This window comes from Dendropsophus ebraccatus, chromosome 5 (assembly GCF_027789765.1).
Source record: "Dendropsophus ebraccatus isolate aDenEbr1 chromosome 5, aDenEbr1.pat, whole genome shotgun sequence".
Classification (NCBI taxonomy): domain Eukaryota; kingdom Metazoa; phylum Chordata; class Amphibia; order Anura; family Hylidae; genus Dendropsophus; species Dendropsophus ebraccatus.
The window spans coordinates 6892971-6920071 of record NC_091458.1 but is presented as its reverse complement, the minus strand read 5'-3'; the positions used below and the strand labels follow the sequence as shown (position 1 = coordinate 6920071).

The 27101-nt window shown below is 46.5% G+C and overlaps 2 protein-coding genes across 4 annotated transcripts in view; both read right to left on the bottom strand.

The window, feature by feature from the left end:
• Nucleotides 1–27101, bottom strand: part of LOC138792239 (NACHT, LRR and PYD domains-containing protein 12-like) — a 172280-nt gene that overhangs the window by 100092 nt on the left and 45087 nt on the right. The gene's annotated exons all lie outside the window — the stretch shown is intronic.
• Nucleotides 8047–27101, bottom strand: part of LOC138792218 (NACHT, LRR and PYD domains-containing protein 3-like) — a 54578-nt gene continuing 35523 nt past the window's right edge. For 2 of the 3 annotated variants that reach the window (XM_069969364.1, XM_069969365.1), the window contains exons 6-8: nt 18949–20644; nt 17342–17512; nt 8048–8690 (exon numbers count right to left, since the gene is read on the bottom strand). In XM_069969364.1, the coding sequence (XP_069825465.1) occupies nt 8603–8690; nt 17342–17512; nt 18949–20644 (1955 nt within the window). In that variant the 3' untranslated portion in view covers nt 8048–8602. Of the gene's footprint in view, nt 8691–17341; nt 17513–18948; nt 20645–27101 lie in introns of all 3 variants that reach the window. The other variant, XM_069969366.1, reaches the window with a different exon arrangement.

Here is a 27101-nt window from a genome sequence, read left to right as displayed (position 1 = left end):
ACACCCGAGACCCCCCCGGACCAAAAAACAAAAAGTCATCTAAGTAGTGCAACACAGAGACTACCTGAGACTCCTGTCGCACCACCCACTCCAGGAACGAGCTAAACAATTCAAAGTAAGAACAGGATATCGCACACCCCATGGGCAGGCACATATCAACATATTATGCGCCTTGCCATTTACACCCCAGCAACCTAAAACTTTCCGGGTGAATCGGCAACAGGTGAAAGGCGGCCTCGAAATCCGTCTTCGCCAACAAACAGCCCCTCCCATACTTCCTAACCCAAAGTACCGCCGTATCAAAAGATGTATAAGAGACCGTACACAGTTCCGGCGCAATGCCATCATTCACGGAACCACCCGTCGGGAACGACAGGTGGTGAATAAGCCTGAACTTCCCTGGTTCCCTCTTCGGGACCAGCCCCAATGGGGATGTGCGCAAATCCCTAACAGGAGGTGACTCAAACGGGCCCGCCATGCGGCCCAACCCCACCTCCTTCATCAATTTTTCAGTAACCAGGTCCGGACGGGACAAGGCCGAGGACAGGTTGCGCACATCCCCGGTGGGAGGCCCGGGCGAACAAGGGATGTAGAAACCCACACTAAAACCTTCCCGCAGAGTCTTAGCGGCCGGCCTATTTGGATAGCGGTCTAGAAACGCCACCATCCTTTCCACCCTCACCGGGGTCCATCCTCTTCTGATCAGCATCACCCCCTCTACCCTTACCCCGCTTGAAGCATCTAACAAGCCCGTTTGCTCCCCCACAACCCGAGCATTCGTGTTTAAACCGACAATCCGCCCCAAACTTACAGGTGCCGTCATTGTATTGCCAGCAGCATTCATCCAGTTTTAATCTATCCAGATTAAATTTTTCTAGGGGGAGTAGCGAAAAAATTTAGACATACACCCCCTTCCATATCTTCTCCCTTACTTCAGCCTTCAGATGTGCCCCCAGCGGCCCCTCGAAGCATACATACACCTCCCCACGCGCAGCATCCGCCAACCGCACATCATCCACCGGCTTCTGCACAGCCCCCGATGCCACCGGCCCACTCATCACAACTGACCCCCCAGACACATCACCACCAGCAGCTACTCCTGCCCCCCCGGCCACCCCTGCACTAGCCCCCAGCCTTGACTGCAACCCGGGCCCTGTCCACACTGTCGCTGGCGCCACCCCCACGCCTGCCAGGCTCCTCGTCAGCAACTCCTGCATCCCCTGAAAAAACAGTTGCAACCCCGCTACACTACCCTGTGTGACCCCCCCACCCCCTGTGTTGGTGGAGAAGGTGGTAAACTCACCCAGCCTCGCTGGACCTGGGCATCCAGCAGCCGTTTCTCCAGTTCCTCCTGGCACCGTCACCGTGGACCGGACAGCTGCAAATGAAGGGCCTGGGTCCTGCCGAGGCACACCCGTATCCCGGGCAACAGATGCACTAGGCCGAGGCCCGCCGGACCTCCCGATCTCCACCTCCTCCACTTGAGTGGCGCCCCCCGGCGCTGCTGACACTAGCGGCGCAGGGGCCCCTACGCCGCCGTCCTCAGAATCCTCTGCAGCTGCACTGGAGGCGGGGCTGCCTGCCTCACCTCCGTACTCCGTAATCAGCCGCCTCCTGGCCCGACCTCTCCTCGTGGGCCGCCTGTCCCCCGACTGGTGGGGGCCGCAGCGTCTCCTCCTTTCCCCCGCCGGCGCGTGTCGGCTCCAGCAGATCTCCTTCCGGGCGACGGCAAAGGGGGTGGGGAAGGAGAGCTCCGCTCGCGTCGTCGCTGCCCACGCTGAGCTCTCCCGCTGCTCGGAACCTCAGCAGACGGGGGAGCCGCAACCTCATCCTCCACATGGTGTCGGCCGGGGGCGGGGGAAGCCGCAGCACGCACCCCCAGAGCCTCCACTCCCACCCGCAGAGAGCGATTCCTGCCGGACCTCCGAGCCGCAGGACCGGGATCAGCCTGGGCGGCAGAGGCCGGAGGGTCCCTGACGGACACACACACACATTTACCACTTTCTAAAACACACACATTTACCACTCTGTAAAACACACACACATTTACCACTCTGTAAAACACACACACATTTACCACTCTGTAAAACACACACACACACACTTACCACTCTGTACAACACACACACTTACCACTCTGTATAACACACACACATTTATCACTCTGTATAACACACACACACACATTTACCACTCTGTGAAGCACACACACACACACACACACACTTACCACTCTGTAACACACACTTTCCACTCTGTAACACACACACACGCACATTTACCACTCTCTAAAACACACACACATTTACCACTCTGTGTAACACACACACACACATTTACCACTCTGTATAACACACACACTTACGACTCTGTATAACACACACACACATACACACACACACACACACATTTACCACTCTGTAAAACACACACACACACACACACACACACACACATTTACCACTCTGTCAAACACACACACTTACCACTCTGTAAAACACACACACACACACATTTACCAATCTGTAATACCCCCCCCCCCCCCCACACACACACATTTACCACTCTGTAATACCCCCCCCCACACACACACACACACACTTACCACTCTGTAAAACACACACATACACACACACACACACACACACACACACACTTACCACTCTGTATAACACACACACATTTACCACTCTGTATAACACACACACACACACACACACATTTACCACTCTGTATAACACACACACACACACACATTTATCACTCTGTATAACACACACACACACACATACCACTCTGTAACACACACACATTTACCACTCTGTAACACACACACACATTTACCACTCTGTAACACACACACACATTTACCACTCTGTATAACACACACACACACATTTATCACTCTGTATAACACACACACACACACATACCACTCTGTAACACACACACATTTACCACTCTGTAACACACACACACATTTACCACTCTGTAACACACACACACATTTACCACTCTGTATAACACACACACACATTTACCACTCTGTGAAGCACACACACATACACACATGTTCGGTTCATACAGTTCGATCAACACTAAATCCCAGATACTGTGTAGCATACCTCCCAACTTTTTGGATGGCCAAAGAGGGACTCTTTGTTTACTCTGGGAAAATCTTACAGAAATTTCTATACTTTTTAATTCAAGGATGCATTCACACATACAGGATGTGCTGCAGATTGATGCATTTAGGTACATTGATATCTGCAAATCTGCTGCATATCCTGTATGGTTGGCTGCTTCCTTCGGTCCCATCACACATCAGTATCCCTGTCTGTAATTACGGACCCACAACTGCGGACAGGATTACACATGTGTTTCAGTAACTGTCCCAATTTGCAGGGACCCCCTGTCACATAGATGACACAGATGCACAATGGCTTACTCATTTTTTGGCGGCACGGATTATGCCCTCGGGACGGACCTGTAACACTTACAGGATCTGTCTATGGGGCCATATGAACTGTGTGTGTGAAATGACGTGATTCATCTGAATAGAACAATTTTTAGGATCCAACTTGCACCACATGATAGAATAATAGGCAAGTTTGGCACTATTATACGGTAAGAAAGCAGACACTTTCTGGAGCAACATAAGAAGTTTATCTAATTCCTAGGTCAAAAAGAGGGACATGTAAGGGGCAAAGAGGGACAGAGGGACATGGGTCAAAAGTAGGGACTGTCCCTCCAAAAGGGAGACGCTTGGGAGGTATGTGTATAGGGAGTGATCACAGGTTCTGTATATGCTGCAGATATATGCTGTTATCACAGGTGTTGCATATACTGCAGATGTCATGCAGTGTAATTCAACATACAGGTGTTTTTAAAAGTTTACATACTCCAGCAGAATTTTGGTTTTCTTGTCCTTTTTTTCACAGAAAATGACAACACAAAAACTTTTTTCCCACTCATGGTTAGTGGTTGGGTGAAGCCATTTATTGTCACACTACTGTGTTTTCTCTTTTTCAATCCTAAAGACAACCAAAAACATCTAAATTTCCCTGATCAAAAGTTCCCACCCCCCAGTTCTTGATACCGTGTGTTGTCCCCTCTAACATCAATGACAGCTTGAAGTCTTTTGTGTTAGTTGTGGTTGACAAAAAGCCAGTTCCAGTTCTTGTAAATCCCCGGGCTTTCTTGTATGAACTGCATGCTGAGATCTCCCCAGAGTGGCTCAATTATATTGAGGTCAGGAGACTTAGATGGCCGCTCCAGAACCTTCACTTTGTTCTGATATCCAAGGAATTGAAGTCAGTGAGCAGTGTTCAAACTGTGATTAACAAATAGAAAATCAGGGGCTCTGTAAAAACCAAACCACAGTCATGTAGACCAACAAAAATTTTGGCTACAACTGCCAGGAAAATTGTTTGGGATACAAAGAAAAACCCACAAATAACATCAGCTGAAATAAAGGACTATTTGAAAATTAGCGGTGGGGCTGTTTTAAGATGCACAACAAGAAGACACTTGAAGACAAATGGGCTGCATGGTTGAGTCGCCAATAGAAGCCATTACTGCACAAATGCAACAAAGTATCTCACCTACAATACGCCAAACAGCACAGAGACACAAGCCTCGAAACTTCTGGAACCAGGTCATTTAGAGTGATGAGACCAGAATCTAGCTTTTCAGCAGAATCTAGGTTTCAGCAAGGCCTATGATGAAAGGAACACCATTCCTACTGTAAAGCACAGGGGTTGATTGCTGATGTTTTGGGGATGTGTGATCTACATAGCCTCAGTCAAAGTTGAAGGAAAGATGAATGCAGCCGGTTATCAGCAAATACTGGAGGCAAATGTGCACTCATCACCCATGGGTTGTACTTGGATGTTTCAACATGACAACGATCCAAAACTCGAGGCCAAGTCGACCTGTCATTAGCTACAGCAGAACAAAGTGAACGTTCTGGAGCGGCCATCTCAGTCTCCTGAACTGGATATTATTGAGTCACTCTGGGGAGATCTCCCGCCGGCAGTTCATGCAGGACAACCGATGAATTTACAGGAACTGGAGGCTTTATGCCAAGAAGAATGGGCAGCTTTACCATCTGAGAAAATAAAGAGCCTCATCCACAACTACCACAAAAGACTTCAAGCTGTCACTGACCACTTACCATGAAGGGGAAAAGTTCTTGGGGGAGATTTATCAAACTGGTGTAAAGAAGAATTGGCTTAGTCGCCCCCCGGCAACCAATCAGATTCCACCTTTCATGCGAGCTATACTCTTTCCCCTGTGGTTGGTGACCTGCCGGGCTATTTGGGGATCCCTTGGGAGTTTATCACGGTGGTTTAGAGTGGAGATGTGACCTACCCGTGCTATCAGTACCACCACCCACAGAAAGGGGAGATGACCCAAGGAAGATGCAATTACTGTGTCGGTGTTTAAGTAATAATCACTGAGTCCTGTTATCCTAAATAAAATTTTCTTTACTTTAGGAATACTTGATACAGTAATATACAGTAGACTTGTGACTACAAGTAGGCTGGTTGTTACTGCGCATGTGCAGGGAGAAGCCCGTTACAACTTGCCTAGCTATGCGTATATGAATATGCATAGTGGGCGGGCCGGGAGGAGGAAGGCTAGGGCGGCAGAGCTGGTGCTCCGGGAGCATGGGGAACAACCCAAATGCTCCAAGCACGCTAATTACCATATCACCAATTAGCCGAAAATGCCGGTATACCACACCGCACAGGAATAGGACTTACAGCCATGGAATCAGAGGGTGATGCGGCTGGGTCATATCAGCAGGTTCACTGGCCCGAATCTGCACATTATATCAACAATGTGTATAGATGAGGGTGAGTGCAGGCACATTATAGCAGCAGTGTGTATAGCTGAGTGTAAGTGCAGGCACATTATAGCAGCAGTGTGTATAGCTAAGAGTAAGTGCAGGCACATTATAGCAGTGTGTATAGCTGAGTGTGAGTGCAGGCACATTATAGCAGCAGTGTGTATAGCTGAGTGTAAGTGCAGGCACATTATAGCAGCAGTGTGTATAGCTGAGTGTGAGTGCAGGCACATTATAGCAGGAATGGAGAGGATGGGAAACACAAGAGCTGACAGAGACTGCAGGGAGCAGGAAGGAATGAGCAGGGCTGATGTGGGCACATACATGCAGCGCTCTCTGTCCGGGGAGAGAGGGGTTACAGCTATGAAGAGATTACCTCTACAGTCCTTTGCCTTGATGCATGCCCCAGCCTGAAGTGGATCTATTATAATTTGGAAGGTGAGGGAGACTTCATGGAGCTGTAGACCCCGCTATGCAGACCATGCCCCTCCCCCACTCCCCCTCCCACCCAGTACAGGGAGCTCTTACACCAAAGCGATGCTCTTACACCAAGTCACTATTTTGAAAAACTCTGATCTCTTCTTGCAAAACGCTCTCAATCCAAGTTACTCTTTGATGTGGAAAGGAACTCCTCGTACTCATATATAGATGTGTCTCAGTTATGTCATCTGACTGCCTTCTGCCCCACAGTATCGGGTTTCCGTCCTGATAGGTAGTAAGAGTCCCAGGCCTTTGCCTCTGGATGTAGCTAGCTGATGGTTTCTTTTCTACTCAGTCGAGTGAAGTTCAGTAGAGAGCGGCTATCTTGCACTGTGCTCTACTGGGGACCAGTCTTGCTTTCCATTCCTTCTTTAGGGCGTGACTGTCCTGAGAAAAGAATCCACAGTGTAGGCAATGTGCAGGGTCCTATGGGGTGACAGCCCTTATTATACTGTACAGGACAGTCTGTTCCGGAGATCACTGCTACCCCCCATAGTCCTGGGGATAGGAGCATTATACAGGACCCTCTGCTCCGGAGATCACTGCTACCCCCCATAATCCTGGGGATAGGAGCATTATACAGGACCCTCTGCTCCGGAGATCACTGCTACCCCCCATAGTCCTGGGAATAGGAGCATTATACAGGACCCTCTGCTCCGGAGATCACTGCTACCCCCCATAGTCCTGGGGATAGGAGCATTATACAGGACCCTCTGCTCCGGAGATCACTGCTACCCCCCATAGTCCTGGGGATAGGAGCATTATACAGGACCCTCTGCTCCGGAGATCACTGCTACACCCCATAGTCCTGGGGATAGGAGCATTATACAGGACCCTTTGCTCCTGAGATCACTGCTACACCCCATAGTCCTGGGGATAGGAGCATTATACAGGACCCTCTTCTCCGGAGATCACTGCTACACCCCATAGTCCTGGGGATAGGAACATTATACAGGACCCTCTGCTCCGGAGATCACTGCTACACCCCATAGTCCTGGAGATAGGAGCATTATACAGGACCCTCTGCTCCGGAGATCACTGCTACACCCCATAGTCCTGGGGATAGGAGCATTATACAGGACCCTCTGCTCCGGAGATCACTGCTACACCCCATAGTCCTGGGGATAGGAGCATTATACAGGATCCTCTGCTCCGGAGATCACTGCTACCCCCCATAGTCCTGGGGATAGGAGCATTATACAGGACCCTCTGCTCCGGAGATCACTGCTACACCCATAGTCCTGGGGATTGGACCATTATACAGGACCCTCTGCTCCGGAGATCACTGCTACACCTCATAGTCCTGGGGATAGGAGCATTATACAGGAACCTCTGCTCCGGAGATCACTGCTACCCTCCCATAGTCCTGGGGATAGGAACATTATACAGGACCCTCTGCTCCGGAGATCACTGCTACAGCCCATAGTCCTGGGGATAGGAGCATTATACAGGACCCTCTGCTCCGGAGATCATTGCTACAGCCCATAGTCCTGGGGATAGGAGCATTATACAGGACCCTCTGCTCCGGAGATCACTGCTACTGCCCATAGTCCTGGGGATAGGAGCATTATACAGGACCCTCTGCTCCGGAGATCACTGCTACACCCATAGTCCTGGGGATAGGAGCATTATACAGGACCCTCTGCTCCGGAGATCACTGCTACACCCATAGTCCTGGGGATAGGAGCATTATACAGGACCCTCTGCTCCGGAGATCACTGCTACACCCCATAGTCCTGGGGATAGGAGCATTATACAGGGTCCTCTGCTCCGGAGATCACTGCTACACCCCATAGTCCTGGGGATAGGAGCATTATACAGGGTCCTCTGCTCCGGAGATCACTGCTACACCCCATAGTCCTGGGGATAGGAGCATTATACAGGACCCTCTGCTCCGGAGATCACTGCTACACCCCATAGTCCTGGGGATAGGAGCATTATACAGGACCCTCTGCTCCGGAGATCACTGCTACACCCCATAGTCCTGGGGATAGGAGCATTATACAGGACCCTCTGCTCCGGAGATCACTGCTACACCCCATAGTCCTGGGGATAGGACAGGTTTTAGTTACTGGACATATCATTGGTCGGGATAGAGCATTCCTGTATGACCAAGGACATCACCTTTATTATAATACATTTCCTCATCTTCTGTAGATCAGTGATATTACCCATAATGCACCAAGATACCCTCCTAATACTGGAGCTCGGAAGAAGTATTGACCATCAATAGTCCTGTCATCTACTCATCAGATCCGGCTTCTTGTTTGCTCAGTAAAGAATCTGCAGATTTGGTTTGTGTCTTTCCAGCTTTCTTATTTCTTCCTCTTCCTCCTCAGACAATCCAATGTCCACAATCCTAGAACAGAAACAGAACCCGCAGTGTTAGCAGCTTAGTAAATTGTGTCCTGACCTGGGATCAGTGATGCCCCTTGTGTCTGGGATCAGTGGTGCGGCTTGTGTCGGGGATCAGTGGTGTCCCTTGTGTCTGGGATCAGTGGTGCGGCTTGTGTCGGGGATCAGTGGTGCTCCTTGTGTCTGGGATCAGTGGTTTCCCTTGTGTCTGGAATCAGTGATGCCCCTTGTGTCTGGGATCAGTGGTGCCCCATGTGTCTGGGATCAGTGGTGCCCCATGTGTCTGGGATCAGTGGTGCGGCTTGTGTCTGGGATCAGTGGTGCGGCTTGTGTCTGGGATCAGTGGTGCCCCATGTGTCTGGGATCAGTGGTGCAGCTTGTGTCTGGGATCAGTGGTGCGGCTTGTGTCTGGGATCAGTGGTGCCGCTTGTGTCTGGGATCAGTGGTGCCCCTTGTGTCTGGGATCAGTGGTGCCCCTTGTGTCTGGGATCAGTGGTGCCCCTTTTGTCTGGGATCAGTGGTGCGGCTTGTGTCTGGGATCAGTGGTGCCCCATGTGTCTGGGATCAGTGGTGCAGCTTGTGTCTGGGATCAGTGGTGCGGCTTGTGTCTGGGATCAGTGGTGCGGCTTGTGCCTGGGATCAGTGGTACCCCTTGTGCCTGGGATCAGTGGTGCCCCTTGTGTCTGGGATCAGTGGTGCCCCTTGTGTCTGGGATCAGTGGTTCCCCTTGTGTCTGGGATCAGTGGTGCGGCTTGTGTCTGGGATCAGTGGTGCGGCTTGTGTCTGGGATCAGTGGTGCGGCTTGTGTCTGGGATCAGTGGTGCGGCTTGTGTCTGGGATCAGTGGTGCGGCTTGTGTCTGGGATCAGTGGTGCCCCATGTGTCTGGGATCAGTGGTGCGGGTTGTATCTGGGATCAGTGGTGCGGCTTGTGTCTGGGATCAGTGGTGTCCCTTGTGTCTGGGATCAGTGGTGCCCCTTGTGTCTGGGATCAGTGGTGCCCCTTGTGTCTGGGATCAGTGGTGCCCCTTGTGTCTGGGATCAGTGGTGTCCCTTGTGTCTGGGATCAGTGGTACCCCTTGTGTCTGGGATCAGTGGTGCCCCTTGTGTCTGGGATCAGTGGTGCCCCTTGTGTCTGGGATCAGTGGTGTCCCTTGTGTCTGGGATCAGTGGTGCGGCTTGTGTCTGGGATCAGTGGTGCGGCTTGTGTCTGGGATCAGTGGTGCGGCTTGTGTCTGGGATCAGTGGTGCGGCTTGTGTCTGGGATCAGTGGTACCCCATTTCTATACAGTGAGGAGGTTTGGTCCAGTTGTATACAGTGAGGAGGATAACAGAACCTGGAGAAGAGGTTTGGCTTCTGATCTCTTTATCTGGACAATACTTGGTGCGGGTGAGATGGACCAGGCCACCCGGTGACGTATGCTGCTTGTATCTTATTGCTGTTACACCAAAACCAAAACAGGCTATAATAATGGCCTATACAATATCATTGAATTGATCAATGATTAAAGGGGTTGGCCACTTTATAGTAAAATAGGTCAAAGGTACAAAGTATTAGGTGTACTCACTGTATATACTGACAGCAGCTCCCTGTACTCACTGTATATACTGACAGCAGCTCCCTGTACTCACTGTATATACTGACAGCAGCTCTCTGTGTACCTCATAGAGCTAAAATCAGACTCCCCTTCACCAGGCTGGGCTGCCCTGCTCTGTTTTGTTTCAGTCCATAAAATGGCTGACATGGAGGAGCATGTGACCAGGCCCTGTCCCCTGTGTCCTCCATAGACATATACAGGCTGTGTGGTGGACACTGGGGGCGGGGCCTGGTCACATGCTTGTCCATGTAAGCAATCCTATGGACCAAAACACCACAGAGCAGAGCAGCACAGCCTTGGGGGAGTCTGATATTAGCTCTATGAGGTACACAGGGAGCTGCTGTCAGTATATACAGGGAGTACACAGGGAGCTGCTGTCAGTATATACAGTGAGTACAGGGAGCTGCTGTCAGTATATACAGTGAGTACACAGGGAGCTGCTGTCAGTATATACAGTGAGTACAGGGAGCTGCTGTCAGTATATACAGTGAGTACACAGGGAGCTGCTGTCAGTATATACAGTGAGTACACAGGGAGCTGCTGTCAGTATATACAGTGAGTACACAGGGAGCTGCTGTCAGTATATACAGGGAGTACACAGGGAGCTGCTGTCAGTATATACAGTGAGTACAGGGAGCTGCTGTCAGTATATACAGTGAGTACACAGGGAGCTGCTGTCAGTATATACAGTGAGTACAGGGAGCTGCTGTCAGTATATACAGTGAGTACACAGGGAGCTGCTGTCAGTATATACAGTGAGTACACAGGGAGCTGCTGTCAGTATATACAGTGAGTACACTTACTAATACTGTACACTGAGCAAATCTACTATAAAGTGGCCAACCCCTTTAAACAACAATGTAACTTCATGACTAATTCACACTCACAGTTCGGGAGTCATCTGTAACTTTACTCTTTTTGTCCTTTTCCAAAGTGTTAGATATAATCAATCCGGGCTGTGTGGATCCAATGTGAGTTACGCCGCTGCACCTTCCTTTCTGCCTCTCGGGGAGCAGAGGTTACACTATACTTTGCATTAAGTTATTTACTAACTGGGCAGGGGACTGGGAATAAAACTAAGCCCTGGCACTGGAGAACACAGAGGCCCACTTATTGTTTATTTTAAACATGTTTAGCCCCCCCCCCCCCTTAGTCAATTTTTGTTTTTGCACTTTCGTTTTTTTTTTCACCTACAGATCCACAAGAGCCCCTTTTTTTGCTACACCAATTATACTTTGCAATGACGCACATAATTTTTCCCTAAAAAATGCGGCAGAGCTGGAAAACAATTATTTGCGTGGTGAAATTAAAAAAAACTTTTTTTTTCAGGAGGTTTTGTGTTAACACAGTTTGCCCTGTGGTAACACTGACATTATCTTCAAGTCAGTATGATTATAACAATAGGTAACATATATAACTTTATATCTTACTTATATTTTATCTTACTGCTTTTAAAAAATGTAAACCTTTAAAAAAAACAAAAACAAATGTACTGCATTGATCTATGTAAACTGAGCTCAATTACAAAGGACTGCTGGAGCCAGGGCCGGCGTCAGCACCCGGCTGACTAGGGCAAGTGCCGGGGCCCACAGGTCCTCTAGGGGCCCACTCTCGTCTGTTACTACATTTTTTTTCTGTTAGTAAAAAAAAAAAGTGTAGTAACAGGGGGGACTGGGCCCCGAGAGGCCGCATGTGACAGTTAGGGGCCCGTCGATACATACTGGGGGCCCCGGGCTCACGTCTCCCTCCATAAGTCTTCCCTACAGCTGAGTAGGTAGAAAAGGACCTTTGAGTAAGAAGGACCTGTGATGATGTCATGGGTCATGTGATCGGACACCTGACCTGATAGAGGGCAGACGGTAGGCTCTGTAAACTAATAGTTTACTGTATGTTCTGGAGTTTCTTGTTGTTTTGTTTTGTGTATAGAGGTCCTGCTGTAATATGTATGTATATATATATATATATTACAGCAGGACCTCATCTATCTATCTATCGATCCACAGAGCAGGAGCTGTATATAGGAGTGGTGCTGCTGGTTCTGTATACAGCTCCTGCTCTGTGTGTGTGTGTGTGTATATATATATATATATATTTATATATATATACAGAGAGCAGTAGCTGTATACAGAACTAGCAGCACCAGCATGTAAGATATATATATATATATATATATATATATATATATATATATATATATATATCTTACATGCTGGTGCTGCTAGTTCTGTATACAGCTACTGCTCTGTATATAAATAAATAAATGGCCACCTCCGTGCAGCGGGTGTATACAGCGAGAGGACTGCCTGGAAAACTGGTATACAGCCTATGGCTATGGCTGTATCCCAGTTTTCCAGGCGGTCCTCCCGCTGTATCCACCCTCTCCACGGAGGTGGAAGACAGCGGGAATCGATGCCGAGGGTTTCGGCAGGTTTGGACCATCCCTAAAATATATATATATATATATATATATATATATATAACATGCTGGGCTGCTTGTTCCGTATACAGCTCCTGCTCTGTTTGTGTGTGTGTGTATATATATATATATATATATATATATATAATATATATATATATATATAATCCTGTCATTGGGTCTGACTCCTCCAGAGTCCTGACTACTACAGAGATCAGGAGATACAGGAGGAGAAAGATATGCAGCAGCCGCATGTTTCTTCTGCTGCAAATCTTTCCTCGCCTGTCTCTCCATGATTTGCTCCTCAAAGGGGCCCGCCGAGGCTCTGTCGCCCAAGGGCCCACAAAAACCTGGAGCCGGCCCTGGCTGGAGCCCATACTAAACAAGCGCACTTCACTACGCCTCACAACTACTTCCTTCTCCCTAATTCTGCTGCATATTTAGCGGTGTCCCCCCTCCTGCTCCACCCTGACGCATGCACCGTTGCTGGCAAGGGCATAACATGCTGACTTGCCAGTTCACATCTGTGCCACTGAGCTCTCAGTGGTGTCCCCCTGACAACCTCAATCGTGCATACGCCAAAAGAGCTACACATGAGCGTTGTGCAGCCCAACTGAGGGCTTCAGGCCCTCAGCACGCATGCCTGACCGAGATCTCGGCGGTTCAGACGCGAACTGTCAAGTCAGCACAGGTGCCCTTGCCAGCAACAGCACATGCGAAGAAGGTGATGCCAAGGTGGAGCAGGAGGCTGAACACCGGTAAATATGCAGCAGAATTAGGGAGGAGGAAGTAGTAATGAGATGTGCCGAAGTGCGGCACAAACGTTAAGCCACTACTGCTCTTTGGCACTTTGTTACATTGGGTTTGGCAACATTGTATGCAATCTACAGCACTGATGCATTTAATACAGGCAGTATGCATACAAGGGGACAGCAACCTATAATACACTGTCGGCACCTGGGCTCCGATCCAGGTGCTGACAGATTCCCTTTAAATGGCTCACTACTAGAGATGAACACAAATCGAGCATGCTTGAGAGCAATTGCTTGGGATTTAAATACTGGTGGCTGATGAAGCTCGTGGGAGTCCTGTCCTACAGCCTATGGCTGTATCCATGTTTTTCAGGAATCCCAAGGGCTGCATCCAATTTTGTCAGCCACCAGTATTCAAATGGCAAGTGATCTAGTAGCTACCTCTACACAGCCGTATGGACTTTAAAAAAAATATAATTTAATTTTTTTTTAAAGCAAGTAGGGTCCTCCTTTCCATAACCAGACAGGTAGAAACCAAACAGTAGCCGCTTAGTTATAAAAAGTAGTAAAATAAATTCTGAAAAAACACTGTGATAAGTTACCCTCTATGCGGACGGAACATGGAACGTGGACAGCATAGACACGGAAGCCCTACATTGGATTCTTTCCCTGAAAGGGTTTGAATATTCACGGCACTGTAACAAAATGTGCGGCTCTATCATTACAGTGCCGTAAATATTCAAACACTTTCCCTGCTCCCGGCATCATACTAATATATCATGCCAGACGGGGAAAAAATCCACTGCAGGGCTTCCACGTCCGTGCTGTCCGTGTTTCATGAGACATGTGAATAGGCCCAAACAAACACACCACACACATAATAGGTCACACCCCTTTTTGTCAAAGTCAAAGCGTATCTGGGAAAAAAAATAAATAAAATCCTGGTAATTACATATATATTATATTATATATTGTAAAAATGCTTCTTTGCTATTGTAGTTTTTAACCCCTTCAGGACTGGACTGATTTTGGCCTTCAGGACCAGAGCCCATTTTTCAAATCCAACCTGTCTCACTTAACTTTTCTTTCTGATTCTGAGATTTCTTTTTTGTGACATGTTGTACCTTAGGTTAGTGGTAAATTTTGGTCGTTATGCAAACAATGTTTTGTGAAAAAATGACAAAATTAGTATTTTTCTCATTTTTAATTTTCTTAGGTTTAATCATGTAGTAATTTTTTTACCAGCGTCATTACTGTACTGTCACGTCCATCTGCTGGAAGGCTGTGCAGAATTGGACATGCCAGTACGTGATCCGGCGGGAAGGGGTTAAAAAAGTAATTGTCCAATCACAGAATGTTATGATTTAAACTGGTTGGTGAGGCTGGCAACAAACTGCCAGATCATTGGAGCTGTAAACAAGTCCTATGCTCAGCAAATCGCGGCTGAGCAGCTGATGACCCGGCAGAGGGGGGCTGGCATGAGGGATGGATGGAGCGGTTCGGCCGGCCTTTTGAAAATGTCATCATTGTCCCAAGATGGCGGCCGGGGATCGACAGTAATGCGGTGAGTATAATGCACCACACTTCCGGGGTGGGGGGGGACACACGGGAAAGGGGGCCATTCACTTACATAACACACATTACAAAGTTTTATAACCTTGTAATGTGTGTTATTTTGTAAATAAATGTTTAGCGCCGCACTACCCCTTTTAAATTTAGAGCAGAATCCCTGCCATGGACTCTGCTTGGAATTCCGCCTACCTCACTGTCCCAATGTTTAATATAGGGCGTCTCCACTCTTAGCGGCTTTCTGCTCAAAGAATTGGCATATCACTTATTTGCGTGGAGAGCCGCGGACAGTGGAGGTGCGCTATACTTAACATTGAGACAGTGATTTCGCTTGGAATTTCCACCTCTTTTCAACAGTGTGAACGTATTCTTAGGATCCTTTATGGTGCCTACCCCTATTAAAGTGTCACTGTTGTTATAGCTTTCAAAACCTAAATCAGAAGTAGATGTGAAATAAAGCATATTTGGACTTTACATTCTTTTATTTTTTTTTGTATCACCGAAAACACGGCACTTCCTGTGTTCTGACTCTTTCTTTTTCAAAGAGTTTAAACACAGGAAGTCTCGTGTTTCCAAATCATCAGCGCTCACAGAGAAAACAGTCATAGACACTCTGTACCGGCCTGGGACTTCATGTGTTTAGTCTCTTTTTTCAGGCTGGGTTCACACTATGTATATTTGAGGCTGTATTTGGTCCTCATGTCAGGTACTCATAGCAACCAAAACCAGGAGTGGATTGAAAACACAGAAAGGCTCTGTTCACATAATGTTGTAATTGAGTGGATGGCCGCCATATAATGGTAAATAACTTCCATTATTTCAATACAGCAGCCGTTGTTTTAAAATAACAGCACATATTTGCCATTAAATGACGGCCATCCACTCAATTACAACATTATGTGAACAGATCCTTTCTGTGTTTTTAATCCACTCCTGATTTTGGTTGCTATACAGCCTCAAATATTTGTAGTGTGTACATAGCCTGAGAACCAGCACAAGACTAAATAGCTGTTATATAGCTTCCTTCAGGAGACTGGACCTGGATACAGTAAGTATAGCTGTTATATAGCTGCCTTCAGGAGACTGGACCTGGATACAGTAAGTATAGCTGTTATATAGCTGCCTTCAGGAGACTGGACCTGGATACAGTAAGTATAACTGTTATATAGCAGCCTTCAGGAGACTGGACCTGGATACAGTAAGTATAGCTGTTATATAGCTGCCTTCAGGAGACTGGACCTGGATACAGTAAGTATAACTGTTATATAGCTGCCTTCAGGAGACTGGACCTGGATACAGTAAGTATAACTGTTATATAGCTGCCTTCAGGAGACTGAATCTGGATACAGTAAGTATAGCTGTTATATAGCTGCTGCCTTCAGGGGACTGGACCTGGATACAGTAAGTATAGTTGTTATATAGCTGCCTTCAGGAGACTGGACCTGTCTACAGTAAGTATAGCTGTTATATAGCTGCCTTCAGGAGACTGGACCTGGATACAGTAAGTATAGCTGTTATATAGCTGCCTTCAGGAGGCTGGACCTGGATACAGTAAGTATAGCTGTTATATAGCAGCCTTCAGGAGACTGGACCTGGATACAGTAAGTATAGCTGTTATATAGCTGCCTTCAGGAGACTGGACCTGGATACAGTAAGTATAGCTGTTATATAGCAGCCTTCAGGAGACTGGACCTGGATACAGTAAGTATAGCTGTTATATAGCTGCCTTCAGGAGACTGGACCTGGATACAGTAAGTATAGCTGTTATGTAACTGCCTTCAGGAGACTGGACCTGGATACAGTAGGTATAGCTGTTACATAGCAGCCTTCAGGAGAACACACCTGCATAAAGTATAGCTTTGCTTTACAGCATGATAATTAATGAATGTATATTCCAAACTTGCTTCATTTCACATACTCTGTTGATTTAGACTTTGAAAGTTATGACAGGTACGCTTTAAGCCCTTGGGTTGTTAACTAAATTACTCTTCTTATTTTCACGTTTGACTTGACAAGTACTGATAAGGAGTCTCCTTTACGCCAAAGGTCACCAGGAGTGGTGATGCCTAGCCCTGGTGTAACAGGCCAGAGTACACCCATGGTTAAAGTGGCCTAGGCCAATTCATAGCCCCTCAGGCCATATTATACCACCATGATAATCAGTAGCAGTGAGTCATATACACAAGAACTGATGATAAAATTAGATACATGGCTCAGCAGACAGTATCAGATATGCTAGGCTTAGATACATGGCTCAGCAGACGGTATAACACGATAGAATTAGATACATGGCTTAGTTCTTTAAACATGTCGTATACTCACAGTAATTCCTCTATCCTGCAGGCTGGACTGAACAGAGCTTCCACCAAGTCACTGAAGTGAGGACCAGACAGACTGTTACCAGACACACGAAGTCTCTTCAGGGAGGGGTTATTCCTTATTACAGATGCCAACTGGGGGCAGGAGGTGTCTGGTAGATTATTACGGCTCAGCCTGTAAAGATAAGAAGATGAGATGTAGGTGACACGTCCACAGAGCGTTAGTATAAAATCTGTACATTGGGAATGTGGAGAGAAAATGTCCCTGGTTGTTAGTAACATCCATAAATGTCATCACTAGAAGCCGCCTCTTGTGTGTGCTGGATGATAGGATTAGATACAGTTAGTAACACCCTGTTAAATATGATGTGTTTTACAATGAACAATATCTTGGTATAATATAATGTAAGTCATATATATACTGCTGACCTCACCATAATAGCACAACACTATTCACTGTATAAAGTGATTGTAATACTGACATTATAATATCATATTCTATACTAAGGAGACGTGTATAAGTTGGAAATAGATACGTAAGTGTACACAGCACTATTCACGGATCCATGACTATGTAGGGTGTTAAGGCTGTACACAGCACGATAACTATACATCCATGAGTGGAAACAGGTTATGCTGATGCATAGAGAAAGAGTTCTATATTTGTTATGGTCATATATGTGCAGACACAAACACTCAAGTATAATGAACACGCCCACACATGACATTGACAGTGAGTCATGAACCTATATAAGATGGGAGTTACCAAGATGGAGGTTGGTTGGATCAGGGCTGTACAGAAGGTATGAGCCCTATGTCACAAGAAGGATCCAGAGCCTTCAAGGAGAAGGTTGTGATGTAAGCGTGAGGAATCCATGATGGAAGCGTGAAGGAAGGAATGTCTCCCAGGATGCTTGAGTGAAGCAACAGCTGCCTGAAGCTCGTGACGATTTGTAAGACAAACCCTTCACTTCAAAGGATATATGAACTATGGACACTAGACACTAAAGACTGTAAGCTCTGATATTCTTTTATATTCATTTCTGTAACTTCCACTACTTTTAAAGAAGAAGCAATAAATCTCCATTTTATAAAGAAACCTCTCTGATGTCATCCTGCTGCGGCGAGCCATATACTACAGGTGCTAACGCCATTTTCTACACACCCATAAATGTCATCACTAGAAGCCGCCTCTTGTGTGTGCTGGATGATAGGATTAGATACATAGCTTTGCAGACAGTATCACACACGATAACATTAGCTATTCATTTCCCTCATCTCTAATGGTAATAGACACTTAATTATCAGGTTACTATGAATCCCACAGACCACATGTATATACAGTATATATACTATCGATAACAGGTCAAAGTCCTAATAAAGGTAAAATAGAACTAAGGCCTCTTGTAGATATAATAGTGAAGTAATACTGGCATCATACTGATGATATTACAGACATATTCCTATAATGTTGTTGTCAGGGACGGGGAGTTAGGGACAAAGCACGACAGTGAGCCCTGATGCTGAACCCACCAACTGTCCATACCTACTTGCATCAGACTTGTCAGAACATTAATACCACAGAAATATAACATAAAATTAGTAATTTACCTCAGTTCCTGCAGGTTATGTAAAACTGGTACAAGTCTCTCTAATCCTTCAGGGCCTATAAAACATACAGATAGATCGACTTTTTCTATATTTGTGCAGGTTTCCATGATGAATGATAACACTGTGCAGTCTAGAGCCGACATGTGAACATAAGAAAGGTCTAATCTTCTGTATGATTGTAATGATTCCCACACTAGAGGCTTATTCCGGGATTCATACAGATAGTAGAATGTTTTAAGAAGTTGCTTTTTGTCTACACTTCTACCCAACCTCCGTTCTTCTAGAATGAAGTTCTTTAGCCAGGAGATGACATCTCTGGAGGCCTGAGCTGCTTGTGTGTCCAGGTATCCAGTTAGTATTGATCTGGTGGACGCGTCTGATAGACCACACAGGAAACTAATGAATATTTCCCCACGTCCATCACGATAGGATTGGGCTCTATTTAGTGATTCCTGTAACTTCTCAGGAGAATAATCAGTATAATGCACCAAGGCAGAGAAGAACTCCTGAACAGTGAGATGTAAGAAGGAATAGGTCACAGGTTCCTCCGATTCCATCAGAAAACTTGATAAGAGCTTTGACTTATTGTCCACATGGAAAGAACCCAGATCTCGATGATCAAAAATAATCAGGTGATTCATGACCCCATATTCTGCCATCCATCCGATGGACTGCAGGACCTTCTGAGCGTCACTTTTCTCCAGGCTGTGATTGGTCAGGATGTTGGCGACAAATATGGCAAAGAGCTGGGTGACTGTTTTGGGTAATAATGATGGCAGCTGATCACTACTTGTTGTCTGGAAGCTCCTGGATAACACTGTACAGATGATCCAGCAGTAGGACGGGAGGTAACAGAACGTGTACAATGTGTCATTCTGCTTCACATAAGTAAAAGCCTTTTCTGCCAGTTCAGGGTCTGAGAAGAAATTCTCAAAGTACGTCTGTTGTTCTTCTGATAAAAACCCAGTGATCTCTACTATTCGCTGGAAAACCTTACAATCAATTAATGCCAGTCTGGTGGGGCGACTGGTCATTAGAACAGAACAACCATTAAGAAGAGACTTTCTCACCAAACTAACCACAATCTGACCACAATGTCCGCGCTCTCTAGGATTAGAGAACAAGTGACCAGATGTGAAATCCATTGTATGATTGCTTTCATCTAATCCATCAAATATGAAGAGAAGTTTCTCTGGGTCTCGTAAGATGTTCTCAATCTGCGGCTCCAGATACGGGTATTGTTGGAGGATCATGGTCTCCAGACTAACCTCATCCAGTCTGTTCAGCTCCCGAAATTTGAAGAAAAAGACAAAAGAGAATCTTTGATAGAGATCGCCCCTCACCCAGTCATAGACAAACTTCTGCATCAGCGTGGTCTTCCCTACACCCGGCACTCCGCTCACCATTACTATATGTGGCACAAGTCTGGATCGGTGACACCAGCGGAACATCTTGTTAGGGGAAATGCGCTGTAATTTATTTTGGAATTTCCTAAAATGTTCCTTATGTTTTACCCCAGTCTCTATAAGCTCATTCCCAGAGCGTTCCCTAAAGTGATGAGTGGAGACAATAATGAGGTTCACATAACGTGTCCACAATGGGAAAATTTCCTCTTCCTGGTTACATCTTGGAGGGATGTTCTCTATAAGCTTCTCAGTTTTTTCATATAAATGTTTTCTGTGATGGTTCTGGACATCTGTAGAGAATAGAAAGATAAAGGTCAAGAAGCGTTAACTAGAGATGAGCTACACCATCTTAGGTCTGCTACACCATCATCATCTCAGCTCTGCTACACGATCATCATAGCCATCATCGTCTCAGCTCTGCTACACCATTATCAGGCATAAGCATTGCATGGTGGGAAATGTAGTTTCCTATGTTGGATATAGACCGGCTTTTAGAAAAACTTGTAACTCAGGAACGGCAGCAGCTAGAAAGATGGGAGACGGCTCAAAATACTCAGGGCGGCTTGGTGAGTAAGGCCAGCTAGGAGCATTGGGAGCATTATTTTTTTTTAGGTCTTGGGGCAAATACCCCTTTAACCCCTTAACGACACAGGGCGTATATTTACGCCCTGTGGTCGCTCTGGGACTTCAGAGGGGCGGCGACCCAGCTCTGAACCGCCGCAGTCCCGGGTGCCGGGCCCGCTAATCAAGCAATCAGATGCCGTTTTCAAAGTTGACAGCTGCATCTGATTGCTTGCTGTCCCTCATACCTGGTGGTCTAGTGGGGTGGATCGGGACATTGTGGTTTTTTTATGAACAAATTCAGCCTGTCATTGCAAAGTATAATTAGTGGCGCAAAAAAATAAGGGCTCATGTGGGTCTCTAGGTGAAAAAAAGCGCTATGGCCTTTTAAGCACAAGGAGGAAAAAAACAGAAGTGCAAAAATCGAAATTTGCTCTGTCTTTAAGGGGTTAAAGGTTTCAATCATGTCCCCCCTTTACCCTCTTTAATCTAGACTATACAGATTCAACTATACAATTATACTCTGGAGGTCACATGAGTAAGCCAGCCAATGAATGTAGACACTGTTCTCGCCCAGCTAGCGTGCTCCCTAGGCCTCTCACACACACCCTGTATAGTTATTGGTCCAAAAAATACATTTTTAACTTTTACAGCAATAGGTGATACGTGAAAAACAAAAAAAATAGAGAGAGATAGATATAACAGAGATATAGAGGATATGGGTAGTATACAGCCATATACCTGTTTACTAGTTGTATACCGTATTTAGCCATATAGCCTTCAACTGTGGCCTGTCGGCATAAAGAAAACTTGAGATATAGTGTATACAGCTGTATACGACTAATATACAGCCATATACAGTATACAGCTAGAATATAAAGTATATAAAAAGTATATTAAAAAAAAATTGAGTTATAGTGCACTCCACTCTACAGGCACCAGGGGAACACTCTTTAAGGTGTAGGATTCTTTCATAGCATCCCCTCGGGACACACGGTGGGAACTGTAGCTCTAGGCCTAGAAGGTGCTGGCATGCCCTGCCGCCAGTGTTCTCTCTGAGAGGATATTCAGCGCAGCCGGGGGCATTATCATGGATAAGTTCAGCCGCCTGTCAACTGACCGTGCTGACAGGCTGACGTTTATCAACAACAGCCACTGGATTAACCCAGACTTTGTATCTATAAGGGTGGAAAGCAGCAACACATGAAGTGCCATGTGTGTTCTCAAGCTCTGATAGACAGTTTCAATGCACCCCTATCAACCCAACAAAGTGTATGAAGTGCATCGTTCAGCTCATCAAATTCAATTTATGGAAGGCTCAACCTAGGGTTCTAATTTAAAAAAAAAATTAATTATGCTGAAACATCATTGGTTGAGACTGGTCAGAGAAGATGGAGCAGAAGAAGTCAGTGACTGCACCCTGTGAGCTGCAGATAACACAATAACTTATGTCTTTTTAAGTTAGTAGACTAAACAGGGCCGGGACCTAACACCCCTCTCACTACTTTTTGCAGTTGGGGTACCATTCCTAGCATCATGTGACTCATCGCTTCTCCACAAATCACTCAATGTCCTGACTAATGTGGATACAGTACCCACATTAAATTTTTTTTTCCTTCCCTGGAAATTTCTGCAATTAATCTGCCCCATGTGAATTCCCCCTTAACCTGGCCCTGTCACATACCATATGACTTTTTAGGGGCCTTTTTTTTATCACAGATTTTATTGAAGTTTTGTAGGTAATGTTACTTTGCGTGTTAGGAAGTGTAAAGCGTGTAACAATTTTTAGCTTGGTTTTGGTCGCTGTTAAAAGTTCTCGACTGCTTGAGTTCATTGTTTTTCATCTTGCTAACTTTTTCTGTTTATGTCTTTTTCACGTCATTCGTGCTTGGATTTCATAAGACCACATTAGTGCCACCGCATATCAGTAGTGGTCACTCAGGTTACTATTTTAAGAGCCCCTACTCAACTTGGAAGGGCACAGTGCACAAACCGCTCTCAACGTGTTGTTTGCACACACATTAAAATATCTCCAGACCAAGGAAGAATGAGCCCTCAATGGGGGAGCTTTGCGGGGGCCGACTACGGGGAAGAGCTGTGGCCCTGCTGGTTCTAGCCTACCTTTTCCGTATAGACTGTCCCCTGCCTCTGGCCACCCCACTGCCTCTTCCTGCATTTTCCGTATGGACTGTCCCCTGCCTCTGGCCACCCCACTGCCTCTTCCTGCATTTTGCGGTGCTACGAATGCCTAAACATCCCCACAGCTTTAATCGCTAGACATGACACCGGGACAGGTTGGGTCACTCACTTCATCGGAAGCCAATTTTAAAGATGACTTGTCTGACCACATCACACACATTATGACAGTTATGAAAGAGTGCCCCCCAAAAGGGATACTGAAGAGGACGCTCTGTTGTCCTTTGGGCAGTTCAGTTGAGCTGCTCTGTTGAGCTATGTTGGCTCCTACAAGTTTGTGTGTCCCCAGTTTGTTACATCCCCTGTTTAAGATCCTGCACCTGGCCTAGCCGTGATCCCCTTTCCTAATCCCCCCTTTCTTGTGAGTAAAGTGCCTCACTGTTGCTATTTTTGCTGCAAAAGGACTGATGCATCACAGCACTATTCAGAGTGCATATGGACAGATGCATCCAGTGCCTGAAAGAGATTTATGGTGGATGATTTTATAATTGCCCAGAACCTCAAAGTGCAAAATTTTATATGTATATATGCTCTTAAAAGTCTTTTTTTTTGTTGCTAAAACCGTGTTATGATAACCTATGCTGTGCCTTTTCTAACGTCCAGCCTTTTCCTCAAGGCGTTATGCCATGGACTGCTTTTCTCAAGTGGGGGAGTATGTGGTGTCCCACTGCGGGTGTTGCTATTCCTTACACCCCTCGTAAAAGTCTGTACGTGTTTGTGGTTTTGTTGTAACTGAAGTATTGCCAAAGATGACCACTAGATGTCGCTGTATGGTATAACCAAGGTCCAGAAGTTGCACAGCTGAAGTATCTCAAGGGTTATTTGTGTGTGTATGTACCAGATTCTGTTGTCCAGTAGGATCACTCCTTTCTTCTATCCTATTCTCTCTTTCTTTCCTCCTTCTCTATTGCACCCTTTCCACCCAACCACAGCGCATCTTACATGCTGGTTAGGAAATTAGTCCCTTGGGTGGAGGAGGATTTCTAGCCAAGATTTGGTAGAGGAAAGACGAAGCTTAGATAGCTATCCACCGTGGTTCTACCTGGGCCCTGGCCCTCTGAAAGGTCCCCTCTACAAGTTTGTTCTTAGTTAGCACTCCGCAGGGGTAGGATGCAGAACAGTCAGCTCTGACAACTTTCCTTCTTGAAGCACCACACACGCTGTGTGATGCACTGTTAAGCCCTTCAGGAGAGGACTAGCCAGCAGATAACCTCAACCCTCACTGAGGACTAGGAGACACTACAGTGCAGGACAGTATGCGCAAAAGAGCCAAAGAGCTAGGAACTGATCCGGGTGGAGCAAAGTTATGTAAAGTCGATGAACTCCATCTCGCAATGCGGGTGTCAGGACAGGGAGGTACAAACACGACAAGACAGTGGGCCCTAGGTCTGAACCCACCCACTGTCCCTACCTGCTTGCCTCAGTCGCCCCTAGGCGGCCGTGGACAACCACGTTGACGTTCCCTGCGCTAAATATGTGCACACGGAACAAGACGGACAAACAACACAAAAGAATAGTCAAACAAGCCGGGTCAAAAATCCAAACAGGCAACGTAGTACAAAATCAGCAAGCAAACGGATAGTCAAATAGTCAGGCAGAAGGTGAGGTAACAAGTCGAGCAAAACAGAGGGATTAGGAGTGGGGATCGCAGGAGTAGACAAGGGAAGCTGGGATCAGGGTATTAAGCTAATAGCCAGCGCTGGGACTCTGTCTTAGCTTCCTTTTATATAGCAAGCGGAGAAGGAAGGAGAAACTGCCCTCACCCGTTTAAAACTTCTTCATCTTTATTGGTATATCGTGGTAAAACTCGGACAAGGTGCAGATACAGCGGCGGCAGACGCCATGGAGATAGGTTACAGGCTGTTTCACGCCCTTACGGCACTTCTACGGACCAGCCCTTTCTCCTTCCTTCTCCGTTTGCTATATATTCATGTGTCTTTACATTTGGAACTAGCACCACCCGATATCATCGGCTGTTTAAAGGACTGTGAGCAATAGGTTTTGCTGGGAGCAGTAGTGCCACCATTACCTGGTTGTGGATTTAGCTTCCTTTTATACTGAACCAGAGCCCAGTCCGAATCCCCATTGGACCGGCGCTCAGATATCCAGGTTCCAGATAGGCAGAGATTCCTGTCAGTCTAAAGACCTACTCAGCTGGAAAAATCAAGTCTCCTAGTAAATCAGATTAACTCCCGCATTGCCAGATAGCTGAGAAGCAAGCGGGTGTGACACACAGAAGCAAAAACAGGTTCAGTTCACACCAGGTTACAGCACAATCCTGACAGTACCCCCCCCCCCCCCCCCCCCCTCTTACAAAGGGGCCTCAGGACCCTTATCCAATGGACCAGGCTTGGAAGGATTTAGTACATGGTATCGCCGAACCAAGCGAGGAGCATGCATGTCTTTGACAGAAACCCACGTTCGTTCTTCTGGCCCAAAGTCCTTCCAGTGGACTAGATATTGCAATAAACCTTGTACCCAACGAGAATTCAGAATCTTCTCCACCTCATACTCCAACTCACCCTGGATGATCAGTGGAGCAGGGGCAGATGACGGAGACACGGGAGGAACATACTTTTTTAGGAGAGCCTTATGAAACACATTGTGAATTCGAAGTGATGCAGGCAGTTTTAATCTAAAAGTCACAGGATTAATAACTTCCACAATGGTATACGAACAGATATATTTGGGTGCTAGTTTGGCAGACTGTACTCTTAACCTTAAATTCCTGGTAGAGAGCCAGACCTTTTCCCCCAGTACGTATTGATGGCCAGGAATGCGTCTTTTATAAGCATGTTTTTGATATAACTCTTGGGCTTTAACCTTGATGAGCTTGGGCCCAAACTGTGCACAGTTTCGAGAACAAGGCTTCAGCCGAAGGGTTAACTGAATCTGCGGAGTGAGTAGAAGTGTACCTAGGGTTAAAACTGTAATTGCAAAAGAACGGCGACATTTTAATTGAACGTTGTTCCTGATTGTTTAAGGCAAACTCTGCCAAAGAGATAAAGTCCCTCCATTTGTCTTGGGCATCAGCCACAAAACATCTCAGAAATTGCTCTAGAGACTGGTTGATTGTCTTGGTCTGCCCATTCATCTGCGGGTGGAAGGCAGACGAGGAGGACAAGGAGATTCCCAATCGCCCACAGAACTCTCTCCAAAATTTCGCTACAAACTGAACGCCCCGGTCAGACGCAATATTTTCAGGGATACCATGAAGGCGCAAAATGTGATTAACAAACAATGTAGCTAAGGTGCGAGCATTAGGCAGTTTACACAGAGGGATGAGATGGCACATCTTAGAAAATCTATCCACAACAACCCAAATTACAGTTTTTCCCTTAGACAGCGGCAGGTCAGTGATAAAATCCATTGAAATGTGTGTCCAAGGTCTCGTAGGCACCGGCAGAGGACGTAAGAGACCCTCAGGTGGCCAACGGGGAACCTTAGACCGAGCACATGTCTCACAAGCGTCAACAAAAGACTTTATGTCTCGGGCCCAGGAAGGCCACCAGTAATGACGCGCGAGTAAATACTTAGTTCCTGCCACCCCCGGGTGACCAGCCAACACCGAACCATGAATCTCCTCCAAGACCCGGAGACGAAGATTCGGGGGTACAAACAATACAGTTTCTGGAGTATTCTGGGGTGCAAGGGACTGAGACTCTGCGATCAGAGTCACCAGGTCAGGTTGTAAGACGGCCACTACTACACCAGGGTTCAGAATAGTATCGAGCTGGTCCCTAGGAGTGCTCTCGAGGTCAAAGCTGCGAGAAAAGGCATTAGCTTTGACATTTTTAGAGCCAGGCCAATAGGTGATCTCGAAGTTGAAGCGAGTAAAAAACAGGGCCCATCTGGCCTGCCTTGGTGTGAGACGTTTAGCTTTATCTAAGTATACTAGATTTTTGTGATTGGTAAGCACAACCACCTTATGTTTTGCCCCCTCTAGGAAGTGTCTCCATTCGTTATATGCCATTTTTATAGCTAGTAACT